Below are 16,442 nucleotides of genomic sequence, written 5' to 3'. Positions count from 1 at the left end.
ACGTGCAGGTTATTTTCTCTCTAATGAGATCATACATCAAATATCACTGGCCGAACAGGTAGATGCAGTCGTAGTAAGAGTCACAAAAGCTCAGACTTTAAGAAGAGGTCAAGGCGACAGTTTAAGCTCTAAGATAACTTAGTATACAGCATTTTGATCCCAATAGGCAGTTTGGAACAGCAGACATTTTCATTTTCATCTAGAAAAAGTCTGTATACAAACAAAAAGGTGATTTCTGTGATGGACACTATTCGAGCACAAGTAGCAGCTGGACAGTGCAAGTATTATATCATTTCCTGTTAGCAAAACCCCCCCCCAAAAAAAACAAGTATGTTGATTTCTTGTATGCTAACTGCAAAAACACTGCAAAAATACTGTATATGATCAGTATGGAGTGTAGAATTGGGACATGGCTGCTGTGTAAAGCCTCCTGGACTATCACACGGACTGAAGCTGTTGTTCGTTTTAGCAGTTACACCTGAGCTTTTCCTGCTGCGACAAAACTGAAAATGAGAAAAGCGTTGATTTCTAAAACGAACTTTCCCATCATCCCATTGATTGTTTAAATAACCAATGCATTATACAAATCCAAAACAGACAAGTATCCACGACACAAGATAACCAAGGACGAAAAGCAGCACGGTGCATTTCTACGTGATAATAATGTTTTTGTTGTGTAATTATCCAATGACTTGCTAACGAGAAAATCGCACTTTGTTACAATAACATAGGATCATTTTAATTAGTAGATGAAAACTTATTACCAAGACCTACTTTTTTAAACAGCTACACACACGAGAGCATTTAGAACAACTCATGTGTAGTCCACATATTAAAGTCATAATAAAGTCAGCCTTAACTCTCTGTTTCTCTCTGCCTACAGCTGGATACTCGTCTTATCTTTGTCTTCTCAGGAGGGCAAGGCCTCACTACTGTGGGATCTGTCAGGGAGGAGTGTGTGTCCGTGTGTCTGCGTGTGTGCGCACTTAAGGGTTTTTACTGCCAAGACTAAATTTACACAGCTGCTTGACAGTAGTCAGCACATTGAGCTAACTCTGAACCTACTGGTATCACTTTCAGGGAAATACTGACTTATTTTCAGTCCCAGGAGGAGAAACCTGTCCTCATCTAAAAATTGTCAGAATAAAGAAACTATGTTCACTTGTGCACCATTTAGGAACCAGTTCCACAGGCTGTCCAACTGCTTTGATAAGCAAAGTGTCTGTAAGTGTGACCACACGCACACTCAGTTGGCTGATACACACGTGGCACTCAAGACCAAACTGTGTCGCGACAGCTCTCATGTTGTGTTTCGTTCCACCCCCCCCGAGTACCGTCTGGTTTCAAAATTACAAGGGCCTTCCCATAAAACATTCGCCCAGGTGTTTCTCGCTTTCTTCCACTTCGTCTCATTTCCTGGTAGAAAGGTGCAGATTTAGCTCCAGGTAGTGACACTTCACTTTGGCTTTTTGCAGCTGAAAGTTGACCGGCTTGAACTTGTTTGTCAGGTTAAGGGAAAATGCAGACATGCTAACAAGAGCCATCAGTGATTTTGTCTGTGGACAGTTAAGGGTTAAAGAAAGCCTTCAGGAACATTTTCTGATCACTCATGTTTGTAGCGGTGATTGCTGTCTTGTCTTGCAGTAGAATTTAAAATATTTTGCAGGAATGCACTGGTTTTTCCTGTGTTCAAACCCATTTCCAGGCACCAATAAATTAGCTTTATTTTACTACTGTTCACTGCTTTGACATGCCCAAAGCTTAGGGACAGAAACTGAACGACTCATGCGTGAACATGTAAATACTAGCGCAGCACATTACTGAACGTAGTAAAACCAGTGCAACAAGATTTCAATAAATCTTGTAACCATGATACATTTCATGTGTCTCTTTCTAAGTCGCAATAATTCGTTAGGTATTTGTGTGACTGACAACTGATACGGATCAGTTTTTCACTCCTGTGCATCAAGCTGTAAACAATGTATTGCTGTCAGCTATGTCAACTATGCAGGAACAATTTCCAAACATGCATTTCACACCTGGGTAGTGACACTGCTCTTTGAGGTTACAGGTGACACCTTCATGTACTCAAACAGAGCTATATTCTTGGTTACAAACTCATCAATCAAGTGGCAATTTTTAAAATCCATGAATCCAAAAGGTTTAGCAAAAACACTTTCATTCAAGCTTATCAAAGGCTTTTGTATTTTAATATTTTTGTACTTATTATTGCCTAATTGTTATCTACTTTCTTTGAACTGCTAGTGGAAATAAAACCAGCAAATCAAATATTCAGTTCTGGGCAGCAGCAATAACCTCTCCCTCAATTTTCTTACAATGTATTGACTATTAAACTATTAAAGAAATACATTGATAACAAAAACAATCACAAGCGCTGGTCTTGAAGTGGTTTCTGGTGTACATAGAAGAAAGTTTCCCTTTCACACTTTTTCTGCTATCAGTAAAGGACATCACACACATCACTTGAGCACTGATAGATATTTATTAGAAAAAGAAAAGAAAAGCTTTTTTACAAGCCAAACAGTTGCGCTGAGAGACTGTGAGCTACTCAAGAAATTATCAGGTTTTATCTGGCATTAAATAACAAAAGCCACAATCGGCAAGTAAAGGAGGTGAAAACTATATACACACAAAAGTTGACAGTGTAACATCAAGAATTCATAAATAGGTTGAGGCCCCTTTCTGGACACGAAGCTGTTAAGAAGAAGGTCAATGGGGTGGGGTGACACTGGCTTAAAGATGAGTGGGTAAAAACAATGTAGAAGTGGTATCTCACCTTACAGACACAGCAGTTTACTGAAGCTGACCTGGGGCCTGGTGACTGATGCTGGGAGTGAGGGGAACATCTTGTCACAGGGTTAAAAGTCTACACTAGCAATGGTGACTCGTGTTTTGCATGCCTAGTCTACAAAGACAAATATACACCTGCCTGTTTGTACAAGTACTGCTAGTAAGACAGGGAAACATTACGGGGATCTAACCGGGGACTGAGAGACAAGCATGTACAGATGCTTCACCTGACTACCTCCCAGCCCCCTGCTCTACACTACTAATCTCATCAACTTCCAGAGGCTTTCCACCTTCTATCCAGCCATTCACTCTATTCTGTTCTCGGTGGCGGGTTTCATGCATCCAACCTTGCATGCCGTTCTTCCAATTGCTTGAGACATACAGCATACTTCTAAGACTGAAGTGGATTTTGTTTTGGCATGCATGTATTGGAGCAGAAATAACGCCGTCTCTACTCTACAACAGCAGGCTGTGCTTAACACGCAATCTGGTCACTAAGCCACTGAGCTGGTCTTCCCACGGCGGTGCTTCCGAACTTCCTCCATCAGGTCCTTTAGGTACTGAATTTCTCGGCTGATGGTCTCTGCCTTCTCCTTCAACTCATGATTCCTCTTCTCTAGCCCTTCAAGCTCTGTACCGAGCAACTCCTGCTCGACTCTCTTCTTCTGTCTATAGCGAGTAGCTGCTGTCTTGTTCTGCTCCATCTTCTTCAGTTTCTTCTCCACCACCTTGGGAGCACCAGACACCGATTTAACCCTGGAGGTACTGGCAGCGGGGGAGGAAGCGGCAGTGGGCTCTGGTTTGGAGTAGGGTTTGGTCCTGGAGGATCCAGCGGTGGAAGAGGGGGTGGGAGGTGAGGAGGGAAGGTGTGCAGGCGAGCTGACAACAGACTCGATGCCAGAATCACTGTCACAGTCACTTGCTGAAGGAGAGCTTTCAATCGACTGGTCAGTGAGAGATACGAGGGAGGGCTCATCCTTGTTGGCGAGCACCACCACAATGTGGCCAGAGGTGGGAAGAGAGAACACAATGGGGCTGGTGGTCTGAATGCTTCCACTGGGATCTGGAATGATGGCGGCTGTGAGGGATGTGGCAATTTTCTCTGCATCCAGGACATCCACTTCACTCCCCAGCTCCAATGTGCTGGTTGGGGAGGGGGGAGAAGGAGAGGGAACCGGGGAGGGAGGCTCAGACTTCATAACAACCGCCTGATCAGGAGCCACCTCTGTCTTCTTGGCCTCGGCTACCCCTGGGAGAGGGAGCTCCAGAGGGAGAGGGGGGATACTGGGCAGTGACAGACCCAGCCCCAGGCTATCGTGTGGAGTGGGCATGGCTGTGTCGAATGAATCTAGATCCAGATCCATGTGGGAGTCAAGGGAGGCCAGAAAATCTTCAGGGGAGCTGGGAGACTCATCAGAGGAGCAGGAGCCAATGAGGGAATCCAGGTCAAATTCACTCAGGTCGATTTTTTCTGACATCCAGTCCATCCCTGCAAAAGCATCCTCTGCAGACAGAGGAGATGTATTCATTAACATTTAACCAAAACAATGATGACAGATAAAATGAAGGAAAAAAAAAAAAAAAAAAGAGTCAGTCCAGAATCTGCTATCTATTCAACTATGATCTCAAGGACAAATGAATGTTTCAACTGCCACCCTGTATTGTAATGATAAATACTTGACACTGTATATCCAGAATACCAGAGCCTTGTGCTTAACAGATGCCAAGAGCCACAATGAGCCATCAGTGACTGAGGACACTGCAACAAAGGCATACACGTCATTGTGAAATACCACATTAAACAAAACCAGTCTGAGGCAGTTTCAACCACGGGCGTTAGAGCCACACCTGCCAGCTGCTATCCAATGAATGTTCCTCTTTACCCACCACACCCACCAATTACTCATTCGCGCCTTTAATTTTGGCATTGGAAGAGACATTTCCTCCATTCCCCATTTATAACTATAAGAATATGCATGTGGTGCTGTCTTCTACGATGTGTTCAACTTAATTTTAAACATCCACTGCATGCTGCCTGCAGGGCAACCATTTATACTTTACTAACACAAAAGCACCCATATAAAATATTTACAGCTTGCCTGAAAGCAATTAACATTCCTTACTTCAGCCCTCAGAAAAGTGGTGGAAACATTTTAGGGCTTGATGTTCTTCCTGCAAGAACTCACTGACACAAATGTGCCTCTACCCTGTGCTCAGTTTTACTTGGTACATGAGCAACATTTAAGTTACAGATTTTCCTTCCTATGTCCATCTTCATACAGTTTCTGCCCACCCCAATGGATTAATCTTGCCTTAATATTAATGCAAAGGAATTATAATTCACTCTCACCTTTACTATCGTCTGCTCCAACATGGGCGTCGAGCAGGTCGCTGGCACCCAGCCAGGGGAGTGACAGTGAGTCCACTCCGGCCTTGGTTCCCAGGAACGAGGACGAGGGAGGAGGAGAGGGAGGGGGGGAGGCAGAGGAGAGAGGGGAAGACGACAAGGTCTGATAGGGAGACAGGGAAGATGCGTAGGAGGAGAAAGAGAGAGGGGGCGAAGCTGGCACCTTCCCCTCTAGAGAGGAGGAGGGAGAAAGAGCTTCTTCTTCATCTTGGTCCAGAAGGGGCCCCATGGGGTCAGCCATCAGAAACGAGGGCCCTGTGGATAAGGACTTCCTCAATTAAAATACTTATTTAGCAATAAAATATGGATAGTTTCAACATATACTTTAGCCAAGGCTAATCATCTGGTGCACCACTAAATTTATCATGCTTAAGATCACAGACACACTGAAAGGTTCAATATAATGAGATCTGTGAAGTCAATGCCACAAAATAATCAAATTATGTTTGTCTCGAGATCAGCAAATGTTCTCAATTTCTGTTTATTCTTGATGTCAATGACAAGTCTAAGATTTGCCTCACTTCCAAGCTAGTTATCCAGACTGGGTGCTCTGTGTTTAGTAATGTTTGTGGCAGTGCTTTAGGAACATAACACCAACCTAAGTACAGGGCCTCCACGTCCTCCAAGGCCAGCTGGGAGAGTGTCATGGCTGCTGCTGGTCAGTGGTAGCCGTGAAAGGGTGAATAAAAACAAAGGAGAGTCTGGTGACGTTGGGAAGTCGAGCGGTTCGGTACTGCTGTCGACGGCAGCAAAGCTGAGGGTGGTTCTTGAGAGAGACCTGTATGGACACACAGATGTAAGATGTTATCGAGAGAAAATGAGGACTATATACACTTTGTGTGTTGATGTAAGCTGTCACTAGGCTAATGAATGGCTACCACAAAAGAAAACATCAATATCAAGGCTGAAGAACCATGGTTTAACCATAAGATAAGGGTGTAGGGACAAAGCAAATATATTGAAATTTAACAACAATATTGAGCCTCATGGCTGATAACACTTTGATGTGGGCCAAACTCGTCCGGGTATATGAAAAAAAAAATCCCCATAGTGGTTCAACTTCCTGGTAAAAGTACATATGACGTGACTACAACAGCCCGCGTGCAAACAATGCATTGGCACAACTTTCTAGTTTGCGCGCTGAGCTGTTGACGTCTCTCACACAGGGGGAGGGGGGGCTAATTTTAGCTAATCTGTTCCACTGAAGCGTCAAAACGGGGTTGATGGGAAACGCCCCGCCTTCCACCGGGGGATAATATTTCCTAATTTGGTCATGCTTTTGCTGGTAACCCCGCCCCCCCTCGCGAGTCACCGTCGAGACGTGGGAGGGCCGCCATTTTCACAACAGAGCCATCTGTGCGAGAGCTGAGCGTAGAGGACAGTGCGCGCCATTTTGGACACGCCACGTTGTCAGTGTTTAATACACACAAATACTACCAATGATGAAAAATAGTGAACAGCCTTGTTGTCGCTGTAAAACACAAGAACTTAAATAAGGAGTTTGGAAAAACTTTCACTGTTAACCGTTTACACGTCAACCGATAATGCTAACACAAAACCGCACAACACAGGCTCTCGCGCCAGCTGGGACGAACGTTAACTACTTCAGCTGATGGTCTGTAATTTGACACGACCATCAACACCAAACCAGGAACTATTTCTGCCTATCGGCATCCACTTGTAATTTCACCAGCAGTCTTGCATAGTAGTAGATAACATCTACACCCCTTAACTGTGTTCAACAAGTCTGTTAACTTTATCAACACTAGCCAGTGGGGTGGACATTATCGCCGGGTGAACCCAGGCGCACTCACGGATGGGTAACTATCAAAAATGTCAATAAAATACTTACGCCATTTTGCCAGAAATAGCCAGTGCACTTAGCCGTTGCACTGCCGGTTGTTGCCGCTGCAAGGATAGCCGCACGCCTTCACACTGCCATTTTAGCGCGGAAGAGCTTCCACGAAGAGTCGATAATCACTTGCACTATTTTGACAACGAAGAAAGGGCGGAGAGAGTCACACTATATATATAGTATATGGAGCCGAAGCACCACCGACTGCATTCCTCCGCGGTGTCACTCCGCGGGGGCGTTCGCTTTCTGTATAACAAGCAGCACGGATGAGAGGAGTTTCCGATTCAGGAAAAAAAAAAAAAATAAAAAATAAAAAATCTACCAGCAGCAACTGACAAAGCTCCCTCCTGCTCGGTAGCAGCAGTGGAGTAAAGCCAAAGACACTGCGATTACTCCGCTAGAGTCTTGTTCGTGATTGGTTAGATGTTTAGCATCTATACGGTTGACAAAATAGATCTATGTGGAGCTTCAAACACGAGCGCCTACGTCAAATGTAGGTCAAACACAGAATGTAAACATTAAGGAAGGAAGTAAGAGTTTTCGAGTACACAAATGTCAGCGACGGATGAGACAGTTTACAACAAATATTACATAGCACATAACGTTTTCGACTGTTAAAAAAATGATAATAATAATTTAGGTCTGTACTATGTTTCATATCGGATGCTTATTTGTTTTAGAAGTATATCCTGAATTGAAAATAGTCAAAACACTTAAATTTAGCCTGTTTTACTTCTTTTAAAAAAATCCTGCTTCCAGTTACACTTACTCACTCCAGTTACAAAGAAGATATATGATTTTGAACTGGTATTGATAAGAATTTTTAAAATCATGTTGATTAAGTGTTCTTGAATTTTTACCGCTGTCCCTGAAGCATAGGTATAGTATTCTAGTATTAGTTGTCAATATTTATCTGCATGAGCAACGCTCAGTGTCTGGTGAATTCATTGAAGCTGTCGGTTAAACTTGGTGAACCCGACTATAGTTCACTGAGGTGAGACCTGGACTGCCCCCTGGTGGTCAGCTGCAGGGATTTAAAACACATTTCATTCTCTTAAAATCTTAAGTCTTTACAAAACAAAGATTTAACAGAAAATTACCAATGAAAACTGAAAATTTGAATATAGAAATCATTTTAAAATAAGTTTGCACAAGTCCCAAACTAGATTAATTCAAGTCCAGTCAAAGTAGATTTGGATATCAGGTGTGTATATATGTCTTTAATGTGTATGTCTTAAAACAAACAAACAAACAAACAAACAAACAAACAAACAAACAAACAAACAAACAAGAACAGTTATCAGCAGAGAAGCATCTCTTTATTAAAACTGTAATATTTGGAGTGATACAGTCACATGATTTTGTCAGAGTCAGTATTGCTCTGTGATCCCTAACATTTTTAGTTTTTAAGAGTAAAATGAGGCCATTTAATTGGACACTGACAAACATATACACCACAATTCCCTGTTTACATCTTCTTCATACCTACTTTTTAACCATACATACCACAATGTCATATACTCTAACAGCCTTATTATAAAGGATATGTCAATATCTGGAAAAATAGCTGCAAATATAAGAGCATGAAATCAGGCGAGACAAGGCCTGTTAAAAACCATTTACTCTCCATCACAATGCTTACTGAACAATTCTTTGACTTGTATGAGCTCATCCAAAGCCTTGTTAAGGTCATCGGCTAGACAGCGGATTTTCTTTGCGAGCTTCGACTCATGGCCTTTCTTCAGCTTCTGACCATCCTTTCCTTTGGTGAAGTGGATATCCAAGCCGAGGGCGAAGCCTTGCATCAGCCCAGATGCCTTACTGTTGGCCTCTATGGCCTTGGCACTTCCTCCTCCTGTAGTGGCCAGCTGCACTACACGGGCCACTCTCACTGAACTCCTCCTGGCTTCACTCAGGACAGATAGATCGTGCTGCTTTAGCTGCTCCATGCCCTCATTGATGAACTTCAGGCAGTCCTGAATACCCACCATGACCCGCTCATACTCGTGAAAAGTTTTTTCGATTTTCTTCTTGTCCTGAGTGACATTCACCTGGAAGGATAAATTCCATAATCGTTTCAAGGGCAGCTTTAAGATCATGATGGTAAATTAAAAGAGTAAAAAAAAAAAATGCTACTCTTTGTAGATTTTTTTAATATGCTTAAGCATCTTTTGAATATTCTGATGCTATAAAAATGTCTTTGCAGAGAAATGATGGAAATTGGTGCAGTCTAAGTGGTGCTTTGAGCTCATTTGTCCTGAGCATTGCTGTCTGCCACAGTGCGTTTTTGATGCTACCACTGGGGGTGGTACACCCACTGTCTTTAGCCTAAATCATTTGCTATAATCAACACATTTTGATTTCTTTTCTCTTTGTGTACATCCTCTGTACTGTTTATTCTCTCTCTCACCGCACTTGCATGAATTTGTGTTTGTATGTATGCTTACAGGAACATTTAGCATGTACAACAGAACACAACAGGTTACATTAAATAAACACAAACAAACAAAAAGGGAGAAAAAGAGCGAAATTAAATAAAGCTGTTCCCTCCAAAAAAAACACCCTTCAGCCACCACACAGACAGACACCACAGACAGAGTCATACTTTCAGTGAGTGAAGTTTTTATCATGTCTGGTCACCTTGTTGGCGATGGCTGCTGATGCACCAGTGACGCCGCCGGCTGTGGCCACGCCAACCCCGACCACAGTCAGGGCCAGTGAGGCTCCCATTGTGAGCGGAGACAGAATCACCCCGGCAGCTGCTGCCACGCCTCCCGCCACGGTTGTAGCCCCTCCTGTGATGCCAGCAATCGTTGTACCCTTTGAAACCTTAAGATTGAAGGTGATTTGGAGACTTTAATCATAGATGTAGAAGCATACTCATGCATGATTGGTCTGAGTGAAATCACGACTGGCGAGCCAGAGTGAATTATTCTTTACATGGTTTAAATGTTGATTTACTGACTGAGTGCAACATACATGATTCCATCATGGTAAGTGGTCTTGTTACCTTGTCTAAGTTGTCAGCAATGCAGAGCAGCTCAGCAGTCTGTTCCCTCAGGAAGCCTCCATGCTCAGACAGCAGGAGGATGTAAACCTGCAGAGCTTTATAGAGGTGTTCAGCCTTAACTTTGATGATCCTGGAACGTATTGGAGAAGATTTTTTTAATCAGATTATTATAATTTAGTTTTAGGAAGCTGTCTAATCTAGTGTGAAACCAGACTGAATTTGACCCCAGTACTCAGATTAACTGGTGCTCATCCTTTGGACCAGTGCAGAGTTATGGCTTTTAAATGGTCTTTCTGAACCAGCAACACACAGAAAACTGTCTCATTTCATCAATTTGTGTTAGCCACACATCAGCGGTGTGGCTCCAGGGATGGGAATGTTGCTCGAACACTTTGGTCCTGACTGAAATATCTGAACATCTACTGAATGGACGGCCAAGGAATTTGGTTGAATGATCGACAGCGCCGAGAGGATGAATCCTAATGAGTTTGGTGAAGCCTTGACTTTTCCACTCGCATCATCAGCAGCTCAAAGTTTTCATCTATCTTATGAAATAGCTCAGCGTCTGCATAATGGATTGAATCCTGCAGGCGTTTGTGATCCGCTGACTTTGGCCCGGAGCCTCCATGAGGTTCACATTTGTGGTTTTTTGTGAGATATCTCATCAAGTATGGGATGGAGTGCCATGAAATTAAGCACAGATGTTCATGTTCCCCTCAGGAAGATCGCTCTGGTCATCCTTTGGTCTATGAGCAACTCCCTGCAACACTAAACATTCCTCAGATGCACTTCATGTTAAGGGTCAGTTAGCAAATCTTTGCATGCTAACATGCTAAAATGGCAAACATTGTATCTGCTAAACATCAGCATGGTGTTGGTGAAATATGAAAGATGTAGCAATTTACTCACTTTGTTTCTTTCTCCCCTCTAAGTTTGAGGTCTTTGCAGAGAGACTTCCAGGCTGCAGGTCAATAAAACAAGTTACCAAACACACCAAGAGCATCAAACATGATTCTTCTCAAACTGGTTTTCTGACTCACGTATCACATCCTCCCACCAATCCATCAAATAGCCGTCATCCTGGTAGAAGATGAGAGGTTCAGCTGCAAAGTCTATCATATTCTGTTGATATTATTTTAGTGAAATACCACAATGGTTGTAAAATAGTTACCAGGACTTCATATTGGTCGTCAGGCAGTTCTTTTGGAGGTTTACGAGGCAGCAGAGGAGGTTGTGCTCTACAGGTGTCATCAACGGCTTTTTCAGCCGTCACCTGAGAAAATGTGGGACAGTTTTATTAAATGACGTGTTGTTATGAGTCATCAGTCATCTCACAGGGTGGAGGCAGTCTGACGGCTTATTTTCATTCTGTTCACGTTTTACCGGCGTCATTATTCAGCAAAATTTGTAATTCCACTTGATCCCTGATCCACTCTTCACAAAGAGTTTTTACTTTTGAAGTGCACTTAAATGCAGGACTTTTACTTTTGGTGGAGTTTCAATCCCACATGAACAAATGTTCTTTTCTGTGGTCATATGCGTTTGGATAAGTTTCATGCCACTGGTTGGCTGGTTAAAAACACTAAGGGGAATATTTGTAATTTCAGGGTTTCTTGCTGTGCCCACAGTAGTCTACAATTAGCTTACCACTAACAAACAAGTAGTCACACTTCTGCAAAATCAGACGGGCATTTTTTCATTAACTTTAACTTCTTTTCCTTCAAGAGCAGATTACTTTGTCTCACGACAATTTTCAAATAAAACAGAAAATGTTACCTTTACTATTTCCAGAACTCCATCTCCAGCTGGACTCTGTTTAACAGTCCACTTCTTTGGTGGCAGCGGTGGAGGAGCTGAGCAGGCCGGACCTCCCTGAGTTTGAATGGAGATAAACACCCTACGTGAAAAGAGCCTGAGCACCTGCAGAGTGTTAAAGTGTGTTATAATATAAGACACATGGTGAGTCTTGGCCCAGTGTGAGTGACACATTATTGGGTGTCTATTTGAATGTGTGATGTTTTATATGGAAGTTTTGAATTATGCATCATGAAGTCTGGACTGAATATTAAACGAATGTGACATGGATGCAACACACAGCTAATGACAAAATGATGCCATTAGTCTCAATTTTAATTATGAATTCCATGAGAATACAGGTAGAAATATCAGCTCAATTAAAATTAAAACTATGAGCATGTGACCACAGACTATGATGAACCCTTCGTACGACAGTTTGAGCTGACGTGCAGATTTGATCTCATTGCTGAAATACTGAGCACCAACCTTTGCAGATTTGGTGGGAGACTGAGGAGTGGAGCTACATTTTAACAGCTCGCCGTCCTCACTTTTGTCTGGATTGGAAATCTGTCTCCTTGGCAAAGGCACTGGCTGCAGAAAGAGAGGGGGCGTCACTCGAGCACTTCAGTACAAACATTTAAATACAGAAGCTGCCTGGAGTACTTGACGTTCGGTAACATATTAGAATAAGTTAAGCCAATCACAGGACTGCGTGAGGACAGTTCATGAGTGCATGCATATGTCTAATTACACATGGGCCTAACTGGAGTCAAATGCATCTCTGTGCTGTGAGGGAAGCATAAATATGACCCAGACAAAACACTGTCAGTCTGCATTCCTCACCTGAATGCTGCCTGCTGAGGCTGAATTCAAGACAACTGAACCGTTAACTGATCTTCCCAAACACGCCAGAATTTATTGTTGATACACTCATGTCTTATTCGCTGGGTTCCCTTTCATTCTTCTTCTTTGGATAAGCGTCAGGATTTTAAAGTAAAAATAAAGGGCTATTTCATAACGGGCATGTGGTGTGTTTTTTTCTCACAGAAAGGTTAAACGGTTAAAAGCACATTAATTCCATCTCCATCATTAAACAAATTCTGAGTCTGTAAATATGAAAATATTTTTCAGAGCTGAACTGTGAGTCCAGTCTCAGTCTTCAAGATTGCACATCACACTTGTGTAGTTTGCATATTGAACCCTGATTTGCTCCAAATTAGTTATGATATCACATGCTGATACCAACCACTTACACTAAACTTCCAGCTGAACACAGAAACTTCCCTCCTCAAACTGATGGAAATTTTCAAATGTCACTGATTGCTGCTTCCCTCCACTGTTTTTATCATCATAAAACAGAAATCTCAAAGAACAAATCCACACTATCAGCACGGCAACACGCCACAAACAAACTCTTTCGACGTGCATTCACTCGGAATTTGTTCAAACATTCCTGTGGTTTAATACTTTATATTAAATAGCAAATTCTTGTTAAAGTTGATTTAATGATGTAATTTCTTACCCGGGACATCGTGTGACTTTCTCTGCTGTAACCGAGTTGTTCTGATCGCACTCTTCTGCTGCATTCACTTTCATTTTCACCATCTACTTATGCTGATCCCAGAATCTTAACAGGTCAGACGTGAAATTGATTGACATCTTATGACACAAACGACTTACATTCACTGCTATTCAAGCGTCTTCATTCTTGTTGACAACGCACCGGTTAAAAGCTCTGCTGTTGGAATGAAAGTTATTCTCTGAAGTCAAAACAACAAACATTTTACCGCGTGTTGATTTAATAGTTAAATCTGTTATTCTGGAAAGAGTCGCGCAAGCTGAGACCATGGCTAAACTCACACAAAGCCACCCATGTTAAAATGAACTGGTGCATGTAGATTTATTGCTGTTACACCCAGAATGAAACCAACAAAGCCAGCCTGTGATCCTTGATATTGAAAAATGTTTCTGCTCATTCATTCAGTTTTAGTACAAATTGGACGATCCTGATTGGACTTGTGACTGGATGACAACAACAGTGCAGCATAAAAAATATCAGTAAATTATGATTATGGAGAAATTGTGTAATGATTTCAAGTTTTAAAATGTTTACTGTGTCTGAATCTGTTCTTGGCAAATGTAACGTAGGTTACATTTTCCACAGGAGAACATGTGTTGTAATATGAAGCATATGAGCAGTTTCACTACAATATCAGGGACAGACCATCTGAATAAGCTGCACTTTCTCTCATAAAATAACTAGTGACTAATGATGAGTTATGAGTCATCTTCAGATGAGAAGTTTTACATGTTAACTAATGAAGCAGTGAAATATTTTCAGAATGGACACATTGTGGAGTGACATTCTCTCTTTCTCCCGGGAAAAACAGTGTCGTTCAGACATTCCCTGAATGCGAAAGTGTCAGAAAGACGTGAAGTGGAATCAACTTCCAGTACATAATCTGGTCCATGAATCCACTTTGATCCACAAAACGCTGGCCTGGCCTTTCCACTGTGGCTGCAGTGTCTTTGCGTTTCGATGCGCTTCATTTCTGCTCAACAATCCTGCCAAAGTATTCCTTCTGGAACTGCTGGAACTCCTTCTCTGTGAACAAAGACTCCGGCTCCTTGCTCTTCTTGGTGGGTCGGTCTGGGCGGTTCCTGGACTGTCTCCCGGAATTGTGGTTCAGGATCTGGGTGAGACAGAGAGCAAGTCAACACTGTATGGTAAGTTCAAAGAAAGAAAAGCCAGCTGAGCAAAAATTTCTAATAATGAATCACAAATGAATTATCGTGTTTCTGTAGTTTAAAATTTTTGACCCATTTTTTCAGATCAGTAAGGTAAAAATTCTGATTTTGGTGGGAAATGGTGAGATCCTTCTTCAAGTGTACTTAACAATTTGATAGAAAAATGGCATTACTTTATAAGCAATGCATTGCAACTGGACATGAAGTATTGCATAGGGTCATACATACTGATGACAGCTGCAACAGGGGAGTGATCTCTGCCTTTCTTACCTTTGAAGTGTCAGAATCTGTTGCTTTATAGCCAGTTTCCATGAAGTACTTGAGGTTCGCACTCATGTGGCTCTTCCCCTGCTTCTTCCTGAACTCCTCTACAATGAACACCGAAGATTAGAGACCAAAGGTGTAACAGATGTAGCAAAACTGACACCAGAGGGCTACTAATAGTGAAATGACATCACAACCACTGATATTGCTGAGATAAAAATGAGTGAAGTTATAGCAGTCTTTTATTTTTCTCTTACTGCGCACATAAAAGAGGTGGTGATTGGGGGGTGATTTAGAGTCCATATTTTAATGCTGGGCTACTGAAAGGCTGATAACTGTATAATAGAGCCATCTAGTGGTTCTGATATACACAGAGAGTAAGATCAGACCTAACCTATGCTCTACAGCATAGACAATCAGTCAGTTTTATGTCGTTTTAATACAGACTCCACTCTAAAATGAGTCACCCCTGGTCAGTTCCAATGATTGTGTACACTATGTTCAATACCTACATATACATTAACCGTCCCAAAATAAAGGTGCACATTGCTGAAATAACACACGTGAATTCTACTTCAGATGATGTATTTTCCTGAACGCTGGTGCTGACTCACCCACTGCAGACCTGATCCTCTTGTCTTTGACTGTAGCTTTGCTCTTGCCGGGACCCTGGCGACCCTGCAGCCGCTTCACCTGCTTGGTGACTCCCTGTCGCTTTGTGCTCACCAGCTTCATCACCGTGGCCGAGCTGGGTGTCTGCTGCTGCGGCTTCTTCTTCGTCTTTTTACTGGCATCTGGCAGGGTGCACAGGGCAGAGACAAGGGCAGAAAACAACCACGATGAGAGATAAGTCCTGCCCTCATAAAAGAGACTGCACATTAAGTAACCAATGTCCTATTTTAAGATAACAACAGTGATGGGGTGTAATTAAATAGGCCTGTTATCGCCAAGTTGTAACGACGAAACAACACTCAAAATCACTAACATTGGTCGGGGCTGACAGAAGGCACTGATGTTCAATGCTAATGTTAGCATTAGCTAACTGGCTGTTAACTGTAGCTTAGCTAGCAGCGAGGCAGACTGACCTTTGATATCATCGCTCAGCAGCTCCAGTCCTCTCCTGATCAACGACGCCGACATACTGATTTAATAATGTGAGGCTTGGTTGAACTGACTACAAGCTTACATGGATAAGAACTTCGACTGTGAACAGCAACGTGCGGGTGTATCAACATCCGGTGAGCCACTCTAGTGCACCATTTCAAAGCAACCGGGTGGAAAACAGTCGAAGTTCCTACATGGCAACTTGTAGCTCTTACGCCTTGTCTGCTATGTTTTCATCACTATCACTACTACTACTACTACAAACAGAACAAACGTCTTTATGTACATAAGGTGCCTCCACACTAGAATATGTTCACACAGAAGAAAAAATAAATGTTTTATATGCAGTAAGAAATTAGTCAGATTAAACTCTGTAAAAATACAGATTGAGGCAGTGCACCAAACTAGGGAGGCATGAGAATAATTACGTTGTCCAAAACTGTGCT

At 42.4% G+C, this 16,442-nt stretch overlaps 3 protein-coding genes across 4 annotated transcripts; all 3 read right to left on the bottom strand.

Annotated features, from left to right (window-relative positions):
* Nucleotides 1-2,484: 2,484 nt before the first annotated feature.
* On the bottom strand, nt 2,485-7,438 carry atf4a (activating transcription factor 4a). The gene is made up of 4 exons (XM_076728394.1): nt 7,071-7,438; nt 5,817-5,996; nt 5,162-5,473; nt 2,485-4,315 (listed from the first exon to the last, which is right to left on the bottom strand). Exons 2-4 carry the CDS (start codon nt 5,863-5,865, stop codon nt 3,306-3,308), a joined length of 1,371 nt encoding a protein of 456 aa, XP_076584509.1. The 5' UTR covers nt 5,866-5,996; nt 7,071-7,438; the 3' UTR covers nt 2,485-3,305.
* A 942-nt stretch (nt 7,439-8,380) lies between these two features.
* LOC143319548 (apolipoprotein L6-like) lies at nt 8,381-13,475 on the bottom strand. Of its 2 annotated transcripts, XM_076728615.1 has the most exons (9): nt 13,403-13,475; nt 12,367-12,471; nt 11,860-11,955; nt 11,255-11,356; nt 11,124-11,163; nt 10,993-11,044; nt 10,084-10,213; nt 9,714-9,902; nt 8,381-9,124 (listed from the first exon to the last, which is right to left on the bottom strand). In XM_076728615.1, the coding sequence occupies exons 1-9, from the start codon at nt 13,409-13,411 to the stop codon at nt 8,693-8,695; spliced, it is 1,155 nt and encodes a 384-aa protein (XP_076584730.1). In that variant the 5' UTR covers nt 13,412-13,475; the 3' UTR covers nt 8,381-8,692. The 2 variants fall into 2 exon arrangements, with proteins under 2 accessions (XP_076584730.1, XP_076584729.1); XM_076728614.1 differs by lacking the exon at nt 12,367-12,471 and having other exon boundaries at nt 13,403-13,441.
* Nucleotides 13,476-13,646: 171 nt separating this feature from the next.
* rps19bp1 (ribosomal protein S19 binding protein 1) lies at nt 13,647-16,165 on the bottom strand. The gene is made up of 4 exons (XM_076727514.1): nt 15,978-16,165; nt 15,507-15,686; nt 14,899-14,996; nt 13,647-14,573 (listed from the first exon to the last, which is right to left on the bottom strand). The coding sequence occupies exons 1-4, from the start codon at nt 16,030-16,032 to the stop codon at nt 14,427-14,429; spliced, it is 480 nt and encodes a 159-aa protein (XP_076583629.1). The 5' UTR covers nt 16,033-16,165; the 3' UTR covers nt 13,647-14,426.
* Between the last annotated feature and the right edge of the window lie 277 nt (nt 16,166-16,442).

The sequence above is a fragment of the Chaetodon auriga genome, chromosome 4 (genome assembly GCF_051107435.1).
Source record: "Chaetodon auriga isolate fChaAug3 chromosome 4, fChaAug3.hap1, whole genome shotgun sequence".
Taxonomy (NCBI): Eukaryota; Metazoa; Chordata; class Actinopteri; order Chaetodontiformes; family Chaetodontidae; genus Chaetodon; species Chaetodon auriga.
This window is presented reverse-complemented; position numbering and strand designations above follow the sequence as displayed.

Excerpts from the sequence above, each read along its gene's own strand:
- LOC143319548 (XM_076728615.1), bottom strand. Across the intron at positions 11,357-11,859 it reads GAGTTCTGGAAATAGTAAAG|GTGACGGCTGAAAAAGCCGT; the intron begins GTAACATTTTCT and ends ACATTTTCTCAG. Across the intron at positions 10,214-10,992 it reads AGAGGGGAGAAAGAAACAAA|GATCATCAAAGTTAAGGCTG; the intron begins GTGAGTAAATTG and ends AATACGTTCCAG.
- atf4a (XM_076728394.1), bottom strand. The coding sequence starts at position 5,865 with ATGACACTCTCCCAGCTGGCCTTGGAGGACGTGGAGGCCCTGTACTTA. Across the intron at positions 5,474-5,816 it reads CGTGGAGGCCCTGTACTTAG|GGCCCTCGTTTCTGATGGCT; the intron begins GTTGGTGTTATG and ends CCTTATCCACAG. Across the intron at positions 4,316-5,161 it reads TGGAGCAGACGATAGTAAAG|AGGATGCTTTTGCAGGGATG; the intron begins GTGAGAGTGAAT and ends CTCTGTCTGCAG.
- rps19bp1 (XM_076727514.1), bottom strand. The coding sequence starts at position 16,032 with ATGTCGGCGTCGTTGATCAGGAGAGGACTGGAGCTGCTGAGCGATGAT. Across the intron at positions 15,687-15,977 it reads GCTGAGCGATGATATCAAAG|ATGCCAGTAAAAAGACGAAG; the intron begins GTCAGTCTGCCT and ends GCACCCTGCCAG. Across the intron at positions 14,997-15,506 it reads GAGGATCAGGTCTGCAGTGG|AGGAGTTCAGGAAGAAGCAG; the intron begins GTGAGTCAGCAC and ends TGTTCATTGTAG.